This window comes from Manis pentadactyla, chromosome X (genome assembly GCF_030020395.1).
Source record: "Manis pentadactyla isolate mManPen7 chromosome X, mManPen7.hap1, whole genome shotgun sequence".
NCBI lineage: Eukaryota > Metazoa > Chordata > Mammalia > Pholidota > Manidae > Manis > Manis pentadactyla.
The window spans coordinates 63,847,564-63,869,118 of record NC_080038.1 but is presented as its reverse complement, the minus strand read 5'-3'; the positions used below and the strand labels follow the sequence as shown (position 1 = coordinate 63,869,118).

At 39.0% G+C, this 21,555-nt stretch overlaps 1 protein-coding gene across 8 annotated transcripts in view; it reads right to left on the bottom strand.

The window, feature by feature from the left end:
* Positions 1–21,555, bottom strand: part of TAF1 (TATA-box binding protein associated factor 1) — a 108,559-nt gene that overhangs the window by 63,687 nt on the left and 23,317 nt on the right. For all 8 annotated transcript variants that reach the window (XR_008995252.1, XR_008995251.1, XR_008995250.1 and 5 more), the window contains 4 exons: positions 9,101–9,250; positions 8,798–8,917; positions 8,347–8,522; positions 7,560–7,738 (listed from right to left, as the gene is read on the bottom strand). Coding sequence is in view for 5 of the 8 variants with exons in the window: in XM_057495883.1 (XP_057351866.1) it covers positions 7,560–7,738; positions 8,347–8,522; positions 8,798–8,917; positions 9,101–9,250 (625 nt within the window). In the remaining 3 variants the exon portion in view is untranslated. The remainder of the gene's footprint in view (positions 1–7,559; positions 7,739–8,346; positions 8,523–8,797; positions 8,918–9,100; positions 9,251–21,555) is intronic.

Sequence of the window (21,555 nt, the reverse complement as noted above, 5' to 3'; positions counted from 1 at the left end):
AGTAAGGATGGCTGCCATCCAAAAGACAAACAACAACAAATGTTGGCGAGGCTGTGGAGAAAGGGGAACCCTCCTACACTGCTGGTGGGAATGTAAGTTAGTTCAACCATTGTGGAAAGCAGTATGGAGGTACATCAAAATGCTCAAAACAGACTTACCATTTGACCCAGGAATCCCACTCCTAGGAATTTACCCTACGAACACAGCAATCAAGTTTGAGAAAGACAGATGCACCCCTATGTTTATCGCAGCACTATTTACAATAGCCAAGAATTGGAAGCAACCTAAATGTCCATCGATAGATGAATGGATAAAGAAGATGTGGTACATATACACAATGGAATACTACTCAGCCATACAAAAAGGGTAAATCCAATCATTTGCAGCAACATGGATCGAGCTGGAGGGTATTATGCTCAGTGAAACAAGCCAAGCGGAGAAAGAGAAATACCAAATGATTTCACTTATCTGTGGAATATAAGAACAAAGGAAAAACTGAAAGAACAAAACAGCACCAGAATCACAGAACTCAAGAATGAACTAACAGGTACCAAAGGGAAAGGGACTGGGGAGGATGGGTGGGTAGGGAGGGATAAGGGGGGGGAGAAGTAGGGGGGTATTAAGATTAACATGCATGGGGGGGGTAGGAGAAAAGGGAGGGCTGTACAACACAGAGAAGGCAAGTAGTGATTCTACAACATTTTGCTATGCTGATGGACAGTGACTGTAGAGGGGTTTATAGGGGAGACCTGGTATAGGGGAGAGCCTAGTAAACATAATATTCGTCATGTAAGTGTAGATTAGTGATACCAAAAACAAAGCAAAAAAAAAAAGGGCAGTTCCTGTGTGGTAACCTCCAACGAGTTCTACACAAGGGTATAAAGGGCATATAAAAGTGTAGGCAAAGGGTCTGTTTGTGATTATACAGAGGATCAAAGCCTAATTGGGCTACCCCGAAAATGAACTAAGATACGATATGAAAAAGAACTTCCAACATCTGCACTCTCTGGAAGACTCATGCCAGAGGATGATCATCAAAAAACCCCAACAAAGATCCACGCACTGCTACAGCTGTAGATGCACTCATCCCACCAGTTCCTGGACTTGCCATGGGAATGAGGAAGGAGATATCTAAGCTGACCTGTGCATACAGTAAAACAACAAATTTGACTGGATCTATACTGTTGGAACTCAACCAAGAATTTGGAGAAGTGCAAATTGTAGCACTCCAAAGTCTTACAACTACAGACTATTTACTGTTACAAGAACATATGGCATGTAAACAGTCCCCAGGAATGGGTTGTTTTAATTTGTCTGATTTCTCTCAGACTGTTCAAGTTCAGTTGGACAATATCCACCATATCATAGACAAGTTTTCACAAATGCCTAAGGTGCCTAACTGGTTTTCTTGGTTTCACTGGAGATGGCTGGTAATTACAGATATGCTTTGGTTATGTAACTATACTCCTATTATGTTAATGTGTGTGCGCAATTTAAGTAGTAGCTTAAAACCTATACATGCTGAAGTTACTCTACAAGAAGATATGTCAAAGAAATAATCAATCTTCCCAAGTTTTCTTCCGCCTGCTACTTCTATAGCTTTTCTTCTTCCTTCCTAATTACAACCCTTAAATAGAATTCGTGCCTCATATCGAATTTACCGAGTATCATAATTCTTCCAAGTGGTAAAGATACCTCAAGACAAATGCTGGGCATAGAAGCCACAGGGCATAAATATGCAAAGAAGTAAAAAGCTAACCTTTTTAAACAGTAAGGCTTCTCTCTCACTTACCAACTTTACATTTCCCTGTATGGCCCCGGAAGATGACTGGTTAGCCAGAGACGGGTAAGATTCCTCAAGGGAGGAACAACCTAAGACAGGCACAGTCGCAGGGGGGCCATCAGGTGAGAAATTGGGGATCAACAGAGGTGAGGCTTAGAACCTCCCCCCTCATGTTCTGAGAGAAATCTTCTGCATACGCGGATGTATTATTGCCCTTATCTAGCTTGGATTAACACATAGTCTACAGGCACACACCTGATCATCTACATTTGCTCTCTTACAACACTAAACTATGTTTTCTACCTTTATCTTGTATCTACCTACCACTTCAGCATTTTATTAAAAATAATAATAATAAAGAGAGAAATGTGGTATCCACATATAAATCAAGTATAAAAACCAAATGAGTATTCATATTTGAACTGACTGTTTAGAGTTCATAATGCATGAGCAAAACCGAAAGTTTCTGTGATGACGGCCCTTGTACTGTTCACTATGTAACTTATTCATTATGTAAGAATTTGTTCTACATGTAAGAACTTGTTTGTTATGCCTCAGAAGATTGGGGACTGACGAAAATTAGGCTTGGGGTGGATTAATGATTGTGCATTGAGCATTGACTCCCCTATACAGAATTTTATTGTCGTTAACAACCATTTGATCAATAAATATGAGAGATGCCCTCACAAAAATAAATAAATAAATAAATAGGCTATCTGATAGATAGATTAGAGATGATAGATAGATGATAGATTAGATTAGATAGAGATAGATAGATTAGATAGATTAGATAGATTAGACTAGACAGACAGACAGACAGACAGACAGACCGACAGACAGATAGAGACAGACTTCCAATGGTAAAATAAATAAGTAACTGGGATGTAATGCATAGCATAAGGAATATAGTCAAGATATTGTAACAGCTTGGTAGGGTGATAGCTGGAACCTAGAATTATGTATTTAAATATTTTATAACTGTGTTGTACACTTGAAACTAATGTAATGTAATACTGTGCGTCAACTACCCTTCAATAAAAAATAATTATTTAAAAAAAAAAAAAAACCCTAAAGACTCCACTCCAAAACTACTAGAACAGATACCTGAATTCAGCAAACTTGCAGGATACAAAATTAATACACAGAAATCTGTTGCTTTCCTACACACTAACGATGAACTAGCAGAAAGAGAAATCAGGAAAACATTTCCATTCACAATTGCATCAAAAAAAAAATACTTAGGAATAAACCTAGCCAAGGAAGTGAAAGACCTATACCCTGAAAACTGTAAGACACTCTTAAGAGAAATTAAAGAGGACACTAACAAATGGAAACTCATCCCATGCTCTTGGCTAGGAAAAATTAATATTCTCAAAATGGCCATCCTGCCTAAAGCAATCTACAGATTCAATGCAATCCCTATCAAAATACGAACAGCATTTTTCAACGAACTGGAACAAAGAAGTTTTAAAATTCATATTGAAAAACTAAAGACCCCGAATAGCCAAAGGAATCCAGAGAAGGAAGAATAAAGCAGGGGGAATCTTGCTTCCCAACTTCAAGCTCTACTACAAAGCTACAGTAATTAAGACAATTTGGTACTAGTATAAGAACAGACCCACAATCCAGTGGAACAGAATAGAGAGTCCAGATATTAACCCAAAAATACATGGTCAATTAAAATACGATAAAGGAACCATGGACATACAATGGAGAAATGACAGCCTCTTCAACAGCTGATGTTGGCAAAACTGGACAGCTACATGTAAGAGAATGAAAGTGGATCATTTTCTAACCCCATACACAAAAGTAAATTCAAAATGGATCAAAGACCTGAATGTAAGTTATGAAACCATAAAACTCTTGGAAAAAAACATAGGCAAAAATCTCTTGGACATAAACATGAGCAACTTCTTCATGAACGTATCTCCCGGGCAAGGGAAACAAAAGCAAAAATGAACAAGTGGACTATATCAAGCTGAAAAGCTTCTGTACAGCAAAGGACACCATCAATAGAACAAAAAGGAATCCTACAGTAGGGGAGAATATATTCATAAATGATAGATCCGATAAAGGGTTGACTTCCAAAATATATAAAGAGCTCACACACCTCAACAAAGAAAAAGCAAATAATCCAATTAAAAAATGGGCAGAGGAGCTGAATAGACAGTTCTCTAACGAAGAAATTCAGATGGCCAACAGACACATGAAAAGATGCTCCACATCGCTTGTCATCAGAGAAATGCAAATTAAAACCACAATGAGATATCATCTCACACCAGTAAGGATGGTTACCATCCAAAAGACAAACAACAACAAATGTTGGCGAGGTTGTGGAGAAAGGGGAACCTTCCTACACTGATGGTGGGAATGCAAATTAGTTCAACCATTATGGAAAGCAGTATGGACGTTCCTCAAAATGCTCAAAATAGAAATACCATTTGACCCAGGAATTCCACTTCTAGGAATTTACCCCAAGAATGCAGCACTCCAGTTTGAAAAAGACAGATGCACCCCTATGTTTATCGCTGCACTATTTACAATAACCAAGATATGGAAGCAACCTAAATGTCCATCAGTAGATGAATGGATAAAGAAGACGTGGTACATACACACAATGGAATATTACTCAGCCATAAGAAAAAAACAGATCCTACCATTTGCAACAACATGGATGGAGCTAGAGGGTATTATGCTCAGTGAAATAAGCCAGGCGGAGAAAGACAAGTACCAAATGATTTCACTCATATGTGGAGTATAAGAACAAAAGAAAACTGAAGGAGCAGAAGAGCAGCAGACTCACAGAACCCAAGAATGGACTAACAGTTACCAAAGGGAAAGGGACTGGGGAGGATGGGTGGGAAGGGAGGGATAAGGATGGGAAAAAAGAAAGGGGGCATTACGATTAACATGTTTAGTGTGTGTGTGGGGGCACAGGGAGGGCTGTGTAACACAGAGAAGACAAGTAGTGATTTTACAGCATCATACTATGTTGATGGACAGTGACTGTGAACAGGTATGTGGCGGGGGCTTGGTGAAGTGGGGAGCCTAGTAAACATAATGTCCTTCATGTAATTGTAGATTAATGATACAAAAATAAAAGTAAAAAAAAAAAAAGAGCTCACCCACCTCAACAAACAAAAAGCAAATAATCCACTTAAAAAAATGGTCAGAGAAGCTGAACATACAATTCTCCAAAGAAGATTTCAGATGGCCAAGAGACACATGAAAAGATGCTCCACATCCCTAATCATCAGAGAAATGCAAATTACAACCACAACGAGATATCACCTCACACCAGTAAGGATCACCACCATCCAAAAGACAAACAACAACAAATGTTGGCAAGGTTGTGGACAAAGTGGAACCCTCCTACACTGCTGGTGGGAATGTAAACTAGTTCAACCATTTTGGAAGCAGTATGGAGGTTCCTCATAAAGCTCAAAATAGAAATAAAATTTGACCCAGGAATTCCACTTCTAGGAATTTACCCTAAGAATTCAGGAGCCCAGTTTGAAAAAGACATATGCACCCGTATGTTTATCGCAGCTGTATTTATAATAGCCAAGAAATGGAAGCAACCTAAGTGTCCATCAGTAGATGAATGATAAAGAAGATATGGTACATATACACAATGGAATATTATTCAGTCATAAGAAGAAAACAAAGGTATCATTTGCAACAACATAGATGGAGCTAGAGGGTATTATACTCAGTGAAATAAGCCAGGTGGATAAAGAGAAGTATCAGATGATTTCACTCATCTGTGGAGTATAATAACAAAGAAAAAATCTGAAGGAGCAAAACAGCAGCAGACTCACAGAACTCCAGAACAGACTAACAGTTCCCAAAGGGAAAGGGACTGGGGAGGATGGGTAGGAAGGGAGAGATAAGGGCCGGGAAAAAGTAAGGGGGCATTATGATTAGCATGTATAATGTGGGGGGGCTGCAACTGGGAGGACTGTACAACACAGAGAAGACAAGTAGTGATTCTACAGCATCTTACTACGCTGATGGACAGTGTCTGTAATGGGGTTTGTGGGGGGGACTTGGTGATGGGTGGAGTATAGTAAACATAATGTTCCTCATGTAATTGTAGATTAATGATACCAAAATAAAAAATAAAAAATAAAAAAGGCCTATGCTCCCTGATGTTTATCGCAGCACTTTTTACAACAGCCAAGAAATAGAAGCAACCTAAGCATCCATCACTAGATAAATCGATAAGGAAGATGTGGTACAAATACACAATGGAATATTATTCAGCCATAAGAAGAAAACAAATCCTACCATTTGCAACATGGACAGACTTATAGGGTATATGCTCAGTGATATAAGCCAGCTGAAGACAAGTACCAAATGATTTCACTCATGTGTGGAATATAACAACAAAGCAAAAACTGAAGGAACAAAACAGCAATGGATTAACAGTTACCAAAGAGAAAGGGAATGGGGAGTGTGGGTGCAAAGGGAGTGATAAGGGGATTAAGGGACATTATGATTAGTGCACCGAATATAGTGGGGGGCACGGGGAAGGAAGTGTAGCACAGAGAAGGCAAGTAATTACTCTATAGCATCTTACTATGCTGATGGACAGTGACTGTAATGGGACATGTGGTGGGGACTTAATGGGGGGAATGTGGGAGCCACAATGTTGCTCATGTGAAACCTGAGCATAAGCTTATATATCAAGGATACCTTAATAAAAAAAAAAAGTACCCATGCACCACGAAAGCAAGTCCAGAGTATCCTTCTCAAACTTTAATTATGAATGAGTAGGAAATCACCTGAGGATCTTGTTAAAATATAGAATCTAATCAGTAGATTTGTGGTGAGCCCTGAGATTCTGCATTTCTAACAAGCTCCCATGTGATGTAGATACAGCTGATCCAGGACCACACTGGTGAAGAGGCTTTATCATATCTTTATAAAGTAGTCAAAACAACAAAATTACACAAAGCTTTTACAAAGAGGAGGAAACAAAGGAAAAGACTACTATGAGTGAGAACAGTTATGTAAACTTTCATCTTCAGCCTTTATTCTCTCTCTGTATCTACATCCAAGTTTTCAGTTGCCTGCTTGCCATCTACACTAGGTAGTGGCATGGGGACCTCAAACTCCACACCTCCCCATGTTAAACCTGCTTCTTTCTTTGAAATTTGCTACTTTAATCAATGGTATCACCATCTTCCTAGCAAGCCCAGAGAGAAATCTTAAAGTCAGCTTGGTTTTTTTTCCCTCTTTTCATTTCCAAAGTCCATATATATCCCACACCATTTCAGACCACTATCACCCTTCACCCTCAACTTCTGCAATTTCTGGCTGGTGGTTTTTCAACTCTTTCTAGGGGCTCAGACTCCTCTGAAAATCTTCTGAAAGCCATGGATGATCTCAAAAAAGGCACATTTGCAAAGAATTTGACATATTGATTGCAGGGGGTTCAAGAGCCAACCCCCAAATTCATCCAGATTCTGTATTAAAAATAAAAACTCTTACCCGCTACAAAGAATGCCCAGAAAGCTCACTTGATGGACAGCACTTAGAGCCCTGGCTTGGCCAGGCCTGATGCAGAGACAGCAGTGGACTGATAGCATCTCCCCCATCTGTGCCCCACAACCTAGAGACCAGTTTGCAGTCATCTTTCTTACCTCATCTACAGGTAATCTTTCTACACTCATCCCTACATCTGCTGCCTCCAATACTGCCTCAGTGATTAGTTTGCAGTTATTTATACTTTTTTATCTTTCTCGTCTGTCTGTGAAGTCACTACCCTCACCCAATAACATCCGCTGTAGTTCCTTCCGCTCCTGCTCCTCCCGTTCACGTGATAGCTGAGAACTGGTTTTCTTATTCTGCAACATGTTCTCGATGTTCTTTCCCATTTCTTCAAAGTCACTGTCTTCAGCTGAGCTGCTATCTGTGTCAGTTGATAAGACTTCAGTTGATGACAAAACCCTAAAAAGAGAAAAAAACAATTTTAAATTAAGGGGAAATACAAAAGTTTACAAAGAGCTAAAGAAACAGTTTGAGACTACAGTAGGAAATTGGGAAGTCAGCCTTAAAAACAATACTCAAAATCCACTAAGACATGGGGCCCTTAACAGAAAAGCTTTATAAGTTTTCCTAGACATTTAGTCAACGAAATAGTACAACTCTTCCAGAATTCCTGGAGAGAGCCTGAGAAACACATCAATATATTGGTCATTCTGAATAGGGCATTACCATCCTCTCAACAGTAAGCCTTCAGAGAACATACAACTTCCTGTCCCCTATCACCACTGTAATGGTTGCTAGGCCCAAGTAGGCCATAAAAGTTGCCATGGAACCCAGAGCTCAAACCTAGCACCATTTGCCATTCAAAACCTTTGCCAAGTTGCTTTGAATGAAGTAGGTACTCTAGCAGTATATGAACAGATGCCATCCTGAAATCTCCAGATACCTTACTACCTAGTTAGTTATATTATTAGGTGTGACTAAAACATAATTAGGTTTCTCCATTATTAAAAAAGTGTCTTGGACTCGACCACTTTTCAGGTTGGATTTTCTGCAGCACTAAAACACACTTGTTCTGCAGGTCAAAGATGCGCTGACATTCCTCTTTGTAACGCTCTTGATGCTCAGCCACAGAAAACCTTGATCCACGAGCAAATTTACTCATGGGTCCCTCTCCAGAGCGGGCCTGTTCTGTTGACATTGTGCGTACCACATCAATCACTTCCCAGCGGGACAACTTTTTAATCTACAAGAGAGACAGACACACACATACAGCAATTATTCAGGGATTTCAAAGAGCAAACCAAGACACATGGTTAGAGAGCTAGACCGAAAAAAACAACACCCAAAATATTTTAAACAGAAAGCTTTAGAACTAACCCCTGAAAAAGAATCCAAGACCCAGGCCACCACAACTTACACCACAAAATCCTCCAGACAGTTTCTTACATCTGCCTAGTAACTCTTCCCTCCCTGTGCAAAGCCCCTAGGAGCCTCTACGTTTTCCTCTTCCACACTCACCTCTTCCTCAGGCACGCCGAATTTACGAAGAAGTTGCTTGGCATTTTTCAGAGAAAGGCGACGGAGATCTGCATCTGTTCCTGTCACTGTTTTCTTCACTGGCTGAGGCTCCTTATCATCCTACCTCAAAAACAAAATACAACAAAACAGGCAAGAATCCTATTGAGCTCAATTCCTTGTAGTAGCCACTTAAATCATCCTGTCAACTTAACTGCTTCCTAAATCATGCATCCTATTCATCACCACTCCTTAACCTTCCTTTCTTCCTTGATTCTCATCCTACAGAAATTCAGACAGTCTCACCTTCTGCTGTGTTGGTTTGTTTGGAATCTTCACATATGAGAACCCTTCACCACACCCTGTGGGATCTGCCACTCCAGTCACCTCCAGGAGACACTTGCCCTTCATGGCAGCAATGAAGGCCCTTGTGGTATTCCAAGGAGCTGTGCGAACCTGATGTATAGAAAAAGATTCTAAGGGTTATGGAGAACATTTGCTCTATGTCTAGTCATGATAGAAAGTTGGATCAATTACAGTAACAAAATTTGATGCTTTTGTAAACTATCCACAAAAACCAATTGTTACATAAAGCTGCCCAGGGCTCAGAGCTTGCTGTTCTTCTTTCCCATGGTAATTAAATCATGATATTAAATAGAAGTTAAGATTTCAACCATTACAAGGAGGAATATGTGGAACAGTGGTATCCTTCACTCCCATATTCGTTGGGCTTCCCTGAGAGTTCTCAGAGACGGTGCTGCTCCCATCCTCGTGATGCACAAAATGTTAGACTGACAACTGCATTTGACTGTCCAATTACTTCCTTAGAATGACCCACATATTTTCATAATTAGGTGATAAATCATGCTTTACAAAACACTAGCCCAACCCCAGGAGCACTAAATCAAAGTCTACTTCACCTCTGTCACCGGTTTGCTCAAAATGGTCTGTCCTCTCTCTCCTGGAATCCTAAATACCTTTTAGAAATCCCACAAAACAGCAAGGGAATTAAGAGTAGGGAATATGTTTCTCCATACAGACTAGTCAAGACTACAAATGATTACCTAGAAAGTGATCAAGGAGGAGAGAATTAAAGATGGCGGCATGAGAGGTGAGACGGAGGTTTCCTCCTAAAACCGCATACAATACAAAAATATAATTAATACGACTAATTCTGAAAGAGCAACAGGAAGGAGGGCTGCGCCAAACTGCATAAACCAGGTGAAACAAATAAACCTCACAGAACAGAGTAAGGTACCAAAGCCATGGCCCGTCTGGACCCAAGCCCTTCCCCAGCTCACTGCCAGGAAGGAAGAGAAACAGAGTGAAAAGGGAGTGGAGGGCTGAGACTGCAGAATACCTAACTCAAGAAATCTACTCTGGGAGCACACACATACATTGCATGGTGCTTGCATGGAACTCTCATGATTAGAGGGTTGGAAAGCTACGACACACAGAACTCCTGGAAAGATTGAGATTCCAGCTGCTTCTGGAAAGCAGGGATCCATATCCGGCAGCTCTGGGACAAAAGAAAGTTGGGTAGTCTGAGAGACTTCCTAACAAGGAAGCCCTTAGCAAGAGGGCTGCTAAAAGGGCAAGTATTCCACAGAACTTACTGCTCAGAAGAAAGGAAAGTAGACAAAATTGTCCAGGTGCACTCTGCCCAGCAGGTTGGGAGCTTTCACAATCTTTAGGTGCTCCAGCTACCTGGCTGGCTACACAACTCCAAGGGACCCCTTGGTGATACGCACCCAACTTCACCTTTCTCCCGGCTAGCCCCATCTGGCTTGCAAACCGGCAAACCCTACCCTGGCGTTATGAGAGCCAGAGGGAATATCTGTTCACGGCGACTACAGACGCAAAGCATAAAGGCTTATACCTGTGTGCCAGGCCCACTGGTTCAGACAGTGGAGACAGACATAGCAGCCGGGAAACAGGAAACAGCTCTTTCCTCCCCCCAGGCACCCATACCACTCCCCTGCGACCCAACATTGCTTCAGGGGCTGAGCAGCTCCAGACAGTAGCGCTTCTGGATACAAGAGGGGACCACAGAAAAATATGAAATGCCAAAGGAACCTGGTTGAAATTTAAATTATTAACACAACTCCTCAGGAACACTTAAAAGACACTGACCTCATGAATCTTCCTGAAAGAGAGTTCAAAATAAAAATCATTAACATCCTTATGAAGGTACAGAAAAATATACAAGAACTCAGGAGGGAATTCCGGTCAGAGATACAATCATTGAAGTACCCAATGGGGGTATTAAAAGAAGATTAGATACGATGGAGGAGGTGATAAATGAAACAGAAACTAGAGAAGAGGAATACAAAGAAGCTGAGAAACAGAAAAAAGGATCTCTAAGAATGAAAGAACATTGAGAGAACTGTGTGACCAATCAAAACAGAACAATATATACATTATAGGGGCACCATAAAGAGAAGAGAGAGAAAAAGGGATAGAAATTGTCTCTGAGGAGGTAATTGCTGAAAACTTCCCCAATCTGCAGAAGGAGATAGTCTTTGAGGCCATGGAGGTGCACAGATCTCCCAGGACAAGGGACTCAAGGAAGACAACACCAAGACATAGAGTAATTAAAATGTCAAAGATCAAGGATAAGGACAGACTATTCAAAGCAGCCAGAGAGAGAAATAAGAACATATACAAGGGAAGCCAATCAGGCTATCATCAGACTTCTCAGCAGAAACCTTATAGGCCAGAAGGCAGTGGCATGATTTATTTAATGCAATGAAGCAGAAAGGCCTCAAACAAAAGGGGCCCTGTGAACCAAGATTACTTGATCCGGCAACATTATCATTAAAATTTGAAGGAGGGATTAAACAATTTCCAGACAAGCAAAAGCTGATAGAATTTATCTCACACAAACCATCTCTACAGTGTATTTTGGAGGGACTGCTATAGATGGAAGTGTTCTTAAGGTTTAATATCTGTCACCACAGGAAATAAAACCACAGTAGAGAAAGTAGAACAGCTAATTACAAAGCAAAAGCAAAATTAAATTAACTGTCCCCAAAGTCAATCAAGGAATAGACAAAGAGTACAGAATATGATACCTAATATATAAAGAATTGAGGAGGAAACACAGGATTAAAAAAAGAACCTTTAGACTGTATTTGTAATACCATATTAAGTGAGTTAAGTTAGACTCTTAGATAGTAAGGAAGTTAACCTTGAACCTTTGATAACCACGAATCTAAAGACTATAATGGCAATAAGTACATACCTGTCGATAATCACCTTAAATGTAAATGATTTGAATGCACCAATCAAAAGACATAGAGTCACTAAATGGATAAAAAAACAAGACCCATCTATATACTGCATACAAGATATTCACTTTAAACCCAAAGATATACACAAACTAAAAGTGAAGGGAAGGAAAAAGATATTTCATGCAATTAATAGGGAGAAAACAGCAGGAGTTGCAGTACTTCTATGAGATGAAATAGACTTCAAAACAAAGAAAGTAACAAGAGGTAAAGAATGACATTACAAAATGATTAAGGGGTCAGTCCAACAAGAGGATATAACCATTATAAATATCCATGCACCCAACACAGGAGCACCAACATATGTGAAACAAATACTAACAGAATGAAAGGAAGAAATAGAATGCAATGCATTCATTTCAGGAGACTTCAACACACCACTCGCTCCAAAGGACCAATAAACCAGACAGAAAATAAATACACAGAGGCACTGAGCAACACATTACAACAGATGGACCTAAACATGTCAAACAAATTCCAATCTAATTAAAAGGGGAAATAGAATGCAGCGCATTCATTTGAGACTTTAACATACAACTCACACCAAAACACCAATCAACTAGATAGAAAATAAGTAAGGAAACAGAGGCACTGAACAATACATTGGAACAGACGGACCTAACAGATATCAACAGAACGCTACATCCAAAAGCAGCACAATACACATGCTTCTCAAGTGCACATGGAACATGTTCAAGAATAGACCATATACTAGGCCACAAAAAGAGCCTCGGTAAATACAAAAAGATTGAAATTGTACAAACCAGTTTCTCAGACTACAAAGGTATGAAACTAGAAATAAATTATGCGAAGAAAATGAAAAACCCCACAAACACATGGAGGCTTCACAACATGCTCCTAAATAACCAATGGATCAATGATCAAATAAAAACAGATCAAGCAATAATGGAGACAAATACCAACAATAATTCAACACCTCAAAGTCTGTGGCATGCAGCGAAGGCTGTGCTAAGACAGAAGTATATGGCAATACACGCCTACCTCAGCAAAGAAAATCAATCCCATATGAACAGTATAAACTCACAATTAACAAAACTAGAAAAGGAAGAATGAGGCCCAAAGTCGGTAGAAGGAGGGACATAATAAAGATTAGAGTAGAAATAAATACAATTGAGAAGAATAAAACATCAGAAAGAATCAATGAAAGCAGGAAATGGTTCTTCGAGAAAATGAACAAAATGGATAAACCCCTAGCAAGACTTATCAAGCAAAAAAGAGAGTCTACGACATAAACAAAATCACAAATGAGAAAGGAAAGATCATGAGAGACACCACAGAAATACAAAGAATCATTATAGAATACTATAAAAAATTATATGCTAACAAACTGGATAACCTAAAAGAAATGGACAACTTTCTAGAAAAGTACAACCTTCCAAGGCTGACCCAGAAAGAAACAGAAAATCTGAACAGAAAAATTACCAGAAACGAAATTGAACTGGTAATCAAAAACCTGCCTAAGAACAAAATCCCTAGACCAGATGGAATCACCGCTGAATGTCATCGAACATTTAGTTAAGACCTAATAGTCACCCTCCTTAAAGTTTTCCAAAGAGTAGAAGAAAAGGGAATACTTCCAACCTCATTCTATGAGACCAGCATCACTCTATTACCAAAAGGAAGGAAAAACACCACAAAAAAAGAAAATTACAAGACCAAGATCCCTGATGAACACAGATGCAGAAATACTCAACAAAATATTAGTGAACTGAACTCAAAAATACATCAAAAAGATCATCTGTCATGATCAAGTAGATTTATTCCAGGGATGCAAGGATGGTATAACATTAGAAAATCCATCAACATCATCCACCACATCAAGAAAAAGGAGGACAAAAACCACATATGCATTTCCAAAGACGTGGAAAAAACATTTGAAGAAAATTCAACATCCATTCATTACAAAATCTCTCAACAAAATGGGTACAGAGGGCAAGTACATCAACATAATAAAGGCCATATATGAGAAACCCACAGCCAACATCATACTTAATAGCGAGAAGCTGAAAGCTTTTCCTTGAAGATCAGGAACAAGACAAGGATGTCCACTCTCCCCACTTCTATTCAACATAGTACTGGAGGTCCTATCCACAGCAGTCAAACACAAAGAAATAAAAGGCATCCAGATTGGCTAAGAAGAAGTTAAACTGTCCCTGTTTGCAGATGACATGACATTGTAAATAAAGAACCCTAAAGAATCCACTACAAAACCACTAGACCTAATACCTGAATTCAGGAAAGTTGCAGGATACAAAATCAATATGCAGAAATCTGTGGCATTCCTATACACTAACAATGAACTACCAGAGAGACAAATAAGGAAAACAATTCCATTCACAGTTGCATCAAAAACAATGAAACACCTAGGAATAAAACTAACCAAGATAGTGAAATACCTATACTCTGAAAACTATGATACACTCATGAGAGAAATTAAAGAAGATACCAATAAATGGAAACACATCCCATGCTCATGGATAGGAAGAATTAATATTGTGAAAATGGCTATCCTACCTAAAGCAATCTACAGATTCAATGCAATTCCTATCAAAATTCCAACAGCATTCTTCAACGAACTAGAGAAAATCGTTCTAAAACTCGTATGAACCACAGATGACCCAGAATAGAGAAAGTAGTCCTGAGTAGGTAGAATAAAGCATGGGGAATCCCACTCTACTACAAAGCCACAGTACTCAAGACTATTTGGTACTGGCACAAGAACAGAGCCACAGACTAGTGGAACAGAATAGAGAGTCCAGATATTAATCCAAACATATATGGTCAATTAATATACGATACAGGACCAAACATATACGGTCAATTAATATTCAATAAAGGAGCCATGAACATACAATGGGGAAATGACAGTCTCTTCAACAGATGGTGCTGGCAAAACTGGACAGCTACATGTAAGAGAATGAAACTGGATCACTGTCTAACCCATTACACAGAAGTAAATTCAAAATGGATCAAAGACCTGAATGTAAGTCATGAAACCATAAAACTCTTAGAAAAAAACATAGGCAAAAATCTCTTGGACATAAACATTAGCAACTTCTTCATGAACATACCTCCCAGGGCAAGGAAAACAGAAGCAAAAATGAACAAGTGGGACTACATCAAGCTGAAAAGCTTCTGTACAGAAAAGGACACCATCAACAGAACAAAAAGGTACCCTAAAGTATGGGAGAATATATTCGTAAATGATAGGTCCAATAAAGGCATGACATCCAAAACATATAAAGAGCTCATGCACCTCAACAAACAAAAAGTAAATAATCCAATTAAAAAATGGGCAGAGGAACTGGACAGTTCTCCAAAGAAGGAATTCAGATGGCCAACAGGCTCATGAAAAGATGCTCCACATCGCCAGTTATCAGAGAAATGCAAATTAAAACCACAATGAGATATCACCTCACACCAGTAAGGATGGCTACCATCCAAAAGACAAACAACAATAAATGTTGGCGAGGTTGTGAAGAAAGGGGAACCCTCCTACACTGCTGGTGGGAATGTAAATTAGTTCAACCATTATGGAAAGCAGTATGGAGGTTCCTCAAAATGCTCAAAATAGACTTACCATTTGACCCAAGAATTCCACTTCTAGGAATTTACCCTAAGAATGCAGCATTCCAGTTTGAAAAAGACACATGCACCCCTATGTTTATCATAGCACTATTTACAATAGCCAAGAAATGGAAGCAACCTAAGTATCCATCAGTAGATGAATGGATAAAGATGTGGTACATATACACAATGGCATATTATTCAGCCATAAGAAGAAAACAAATCCTACAATTTGCAACAACATGGATGGAGCTAGAGGGTATTATGCTCAGTGAAATAAGCCAGGTGGAGAAAGACAAATACCAAATGATTTCACTCATCTGTGGAGTATAAGAACAAAGGAAAAACTGAAGGAACAAAACAGCAGCAGAATCACAGAACCCAAGAATGGACCAACAGTTACCAAAGGGAAAGAGACTGGGGAGAATGGGAGGGTAGGGAGGGATAAGGGCAGGGAAGAAGAAAGGGGGGTATTATGATTAGCATGTATAATGTCGGGGGTGGGGGAAAGGGGAGGGCTGTGCAACACAGAGAAGACAAGTAGTGATTCTACAAAATCTTGCTATGCTGATGGACAGTGACTGTAATGGGGTTTGAGGCGGGGACTTGGTGAAGGGGAGAGCCTAGTAAACATAATGTTCTTCACATAATTGTAGATTAATGATAACAACAAAAGGGGTATTACTCCCTGATAGGATAAAATTAACTGCAAATCAACGATTAATGCATGCTTTACATATCCTTAATTTTGATCTTTTAAAGAGTGCCGCATGATCAGACATGGAAGTACATTTTTCTAATAATATTTTTTCTCTTAAAGAAAAGCAATTCCTGTGTGGTGGTCTCCAATAGGTTCTTCACAATGGTATAAAGGTCATATCACAGTGAGGGCAAAGGGTTTGTTTGTGTTTATACAGAGGATCAAAGCCTAATTTGGCTACCCAGGAAACGAATTAAGATACGATATGAAGAAGAACTTCCAACATCAACACCCTCTGGAAGAGTCAGTCCAGAAGATGATCATCAAAAAACTTCAACAAAGATCCTGGCGCTGTTGCAGTTGTAGCTGCATTCATCCCGCCGGTTCCTGGACTTGCCATTGGAATGCAGAAGGAGATATCTAAGCTGCCTGTGCATACAGTAAAACAACAAATTTGACTGGTTCTATATTGTCGGAACTCAACCAAGAATTAGAAGTGCGAATTGCAGTGCTTCAAAATCGTGCTACTATACACTATCTATTGTTAAAGGAACATATGAGATGTGAACAGTTCCCAGGAATGTGTTGTTTTAATTTGTCTGATTTTTCTCAAACTATTCAAATTCAGTTAAGACAATATCCATCATATTATTGACAAGTTTTCAAAAATGCCTAGGGTACCTAACTGGTTTTCTTGGTTTCACTGGATATGGCCAGTAATTGTAGGTCTGCTTTTATTATGTATCTGTATTCCTATTCTGTTAATGTGTGTACACAATTTAATTAGTAGTTTGTTAAAACCTATACATGCTTATGTTACTCTACAAGAAGTTATGTCAAAGAAATAATCAATCTTCCCATGTTTTCTTCCATCTGCTACTTCTATAGCTTTTCTTCTTCCTTCCTCATTACAGCACTTAAGTAGAATTCGTGCCTCATATTGAAAATTACTGAGTATCATAATTCTTCCAAGTGGTAAAGATACCTCAAGACAAATCCTGGGCATGGAAGCCACAGGGCATAAATCTGCAAAGAACTAAAAAGCTAACCTTTTCAAAGAATATTGCTTCTCTCTCACTTACCAACTTTACATTTCCCTGTATGGCCCCGGAAGACGGCTGGTTAGTCAGAGATGGGTAAGATTCCTCAAGGAAGGAATAACCAAATACAGGCAGAGTCACAGGGGGGCCATCAGGTGAGAACTTGGGGATTAACAGAGGTGAGGCTTAGAACCTCACCCCCCCTGTATTGAGAGTAATCTTCTGCATCCATGGATGTTTTGCTGCCCTTGTCTAGCTTGGATTAATACTTAGTCTATAGGCACAGACCTGATCGTCTACACTTGCCCTCTTACAGCACTAAATTATGCTTTCCATGTTTATCTTGCATCTACCTACCACTTCAGCATTTTATTTAAAAAAAATAAGGGAGAAATGTGGAATTCACATATAAATCAAGTATAAAAATCAAATGAAAAAAAAATGGGCAGAGGAGCTGAACAGACAGTTCTCCAAAGAAGAAATTCAGATGGCCAACAGACACATGAAAAGATGCTCCACATCACTAGTTATCAGAGAAATGCAAAGTAAAACCACAATGAGATATCATCTCACACCAGTAAGGATGGCTACCATTCAGAAGACAACAACAAATGTTGGCGAGGTTGTGGAGAAAGGGAAACCGTCCTACACTGCTGGTGGGAATGTAAATTAGTTCAACGATTGTGGAAAGCAGTATGGAGGTTCCTCAAAAAGCTCAAAATAGACTTACCATTTGATCCAGGAGTTCCACTTCTAGGAATTTACCCTAAGAATGCAGCACTCCAGTTTGAAAAAGAAACAGGCACCCCTATGTTCATTGCAGCACTATTTACAATAGCCAAGAAATGGAAGCAACCTAAGTGTCCATCAGTAGATGAATGGATAAAGAAGACGTGGTACATACACACAGGAATATTACTCAGCCATAAGAAAACAAATCCTACCATTTGCAGCAACATGGATGGAGCTGGAGGGTATTATGCTCAGTGAAATAAGCCAGGCAGAGAAAGACAAATACCAAATGATTTCACTCATCTGTGGAGTATAAGAACAAAGGAAAAACTGAAGGAACAAAACAGCAGCAGAATCACAGAACCCAAGAATGGACTAACAGTTGCCAAACGGAAAAAGACTGGGGAGAATGGGAGGGTAGGGAGGGATAAGGGCAGGGAAGAAGAAAGGGGATATTATGATTAGCATGTATAATGTGGGGGGTGGGGGAAAGGGGAGGGCTGTGCAACACAGAGTAGACAAGTAGTGATTCTACAACATCTTATTATACTGATGGACAGTGACTGTAATAGGGTTTGTGGAGGGGACTTGGGGTAGGGGAAAGCCTGGTAAACATAATGTTCTTCATGTAATTGTAGATTAATGATAACAAAATAAAAAAATAAAAAATATATGATAAAGGAGCCATGGACATACATTGGGGAAATGACAGCCTTTTCAACAGCTGGTGTTGGCAAAACTGGACAGCTACATGTAAGAGAATGAAACCGGATCATTGTCTAACCCCATACACAAATATAAATTCGAAATGCATCAAAGACCTGAATGTAAGTCATGAAACAATAAATCTCTTAGAAAAAAACATAGCGAAAAATCTCTTGGACATAAACATGAGCGACTTCTTAAAGAACATATCTCCCCGGGCAAGGGAAACAAGAGCAAAAATGAACAAGTGGGACTATATCAAGCTGAGAAGCTTCTGTACAGCAAAGGACACCATCAATAGAACAAAAAGGAATCCTACAGTAGGGGAGAATATATTCATAAATGAGAGATCCAATAAAGGGTTGACATCCAAAATATATAAAGAGCTCATGCACCTCAACAAACAAAAAGCAAATAATCCAATTAAAAAATGGGCAGAGGAGCTGAACAGACAGTTCTCCAAGGAAATTCAGATGGCCAACAGACACATGAAAAGATGCTCCACATCGCTTGTCATCAGAGAAATGCAAATTAAAACCACAATGAGATACCACCTCACACCAGTAAGGATCGCCACCATCCAAAAGGCAAACAACAACAAATGTTGGCGAGGTTGTGGAGAAAGGGGAACCCTCCTACACTGCTGGTGGGAATGTAAACTAGTTCAACCATTGTGGAAAGCCGAATGGAGGTTCCTCAAAAAACTCAAAATAGAAATACCATTTGACCCAGGAATTCCACTTCTAGGATTTCAGCATCCCAGTTTGAAAAAGACATGCACCCCTATGTTTATCGCAGAACTATTTATAATAGCCAAGAAATGGAAGCAACCTAAGTGTTTATCAGTAGATGAATGGATAAAGAAGATGTGGTGCATATACACAATGGAATATTATTCAGCCATAAGAAGAAAATAAATCGTACCATTTGCAACAACATGGATGGAGCTAGAGGGTATTATGCTCAGTGAAATAAGCCAGGTGGAGAAAGACAAGTACCAAATGATTTCACTCATATGTGGAATATAAGAACAAAGGAAGAACCGAAGGAACAAAACAGCAGCAGAGTCACGGAACCCAAGAATGGACTAACAGTTACCAAAGGGAAAGGGACTGGGGTGGGTGGGTGGATAAGGAGGGATAAGGGGATAAAAGAGGGGAATTACTATCAGCAGACATAATGTCGGGGGACGGCACGGGGAGGGTTGTACAACACAGAGAAGACAAGTAGCGATTCTATAGCATCTTACTACACTGATGGACAGTGTGTGTATTGGGGTATGTGGGGGGAATTGGTTATGGGGGGGAGTCTAGTAAACATAATGTTGCTCATGTAATTGTAGACTAATGATACCAAAATAAATAAAATAAAATAAAGTAAAAAAAATAACTGAAGGAACAAATATAAATAAATAAATAAATAAAAATACAAGGCACAGACAGGGAGAAAATCTTTGCAAATCACATACCACTTTAAGGACTTAGACCTAGTATACATACATAACTTTCAAAACCCAATAATAAGAAAAGCAAGTAATTAAAAATAAAAATGGGAAAAAGAGATGAACAGGTGACCAAAAATGTTATGTGTATAAATAAGCAGACACTCCACATTCTTAGCCATTAGGGAAATGCAAATTAAAACCACAAGGCACTAGAAAGGCCATAATTTAAAAAATCAGAAAATAGCCAGTCTTGACAAAAATGTGGAGAAACTGAAACCCTGATACACTGTTGGTAGAAATGTAAAATGGTACAGCCACTATAGAAGCCTGACAGTTCCTCCAAAGGTCAGACACAGAATTACCACATGACCCAGCAATTCCACTTTTAAGTATTTACCCAAGCAAAAAGGAAACATACATCCACACAGAAATTTATACATGAATATTCATAATAGTTTATTCCTAACAGCCAAAAACTAGGAACAACCACATATCCTTAGATAGGAGATTATTTAAACTAACAGTGGTACATCCATACTATGGAATACTGTTCAGCAATAAAAATGAAACAAACTTTCAATATACACAATAACCTGAATTAATCTCAATATAAGTACAGAGTGAAAGACAGACAAGAAAGAATACATACTGTCAACCAGTGTTGCTGGAAAAAAAGAATATCCACATGCAAATTAATGAAGTTGGACCTTTACCTTACACCACATATAAAAATTAACTCAGAATGGATTAAAGACCTACACCTAAAAACTAAAAACATAAAACTCTTAGAAGAAAACATAAGGGAAAAGCTTTATGACATTTAATTTGGCAATGATTTCTTGGATAAAAGCAGAATTTACAAAAGTAAAATTAGATAAATTGGAATTCATCAAAATTTAGAACTTCTCTGTATCAAAGGACACAACACAATGTGAAAAGGCAACCTGTGGAATGGGAGAAAATATCTGCATATTATTTATCTGATGAAAGGTTAATATCCAGAATATATAAAGAAATTTATACATGAATATTCAACAACTCAACAAAAAATAAACAATCTGATTGAAAAATAAGCAAAGGACTTGAGTAGCTATTTCTCAAAAGATGACATACAGATGGCCCACCAGCACATGAAAAGATGCTCAACATCACTGACCATTAAGGAAATGCAAATTAAAACGACAATGAGGTACTACCTCACACCCATTTGGATGGCTGGCTACTATCAAAAAAACAATAATAAAAAGTGTTGGGAAATGTGG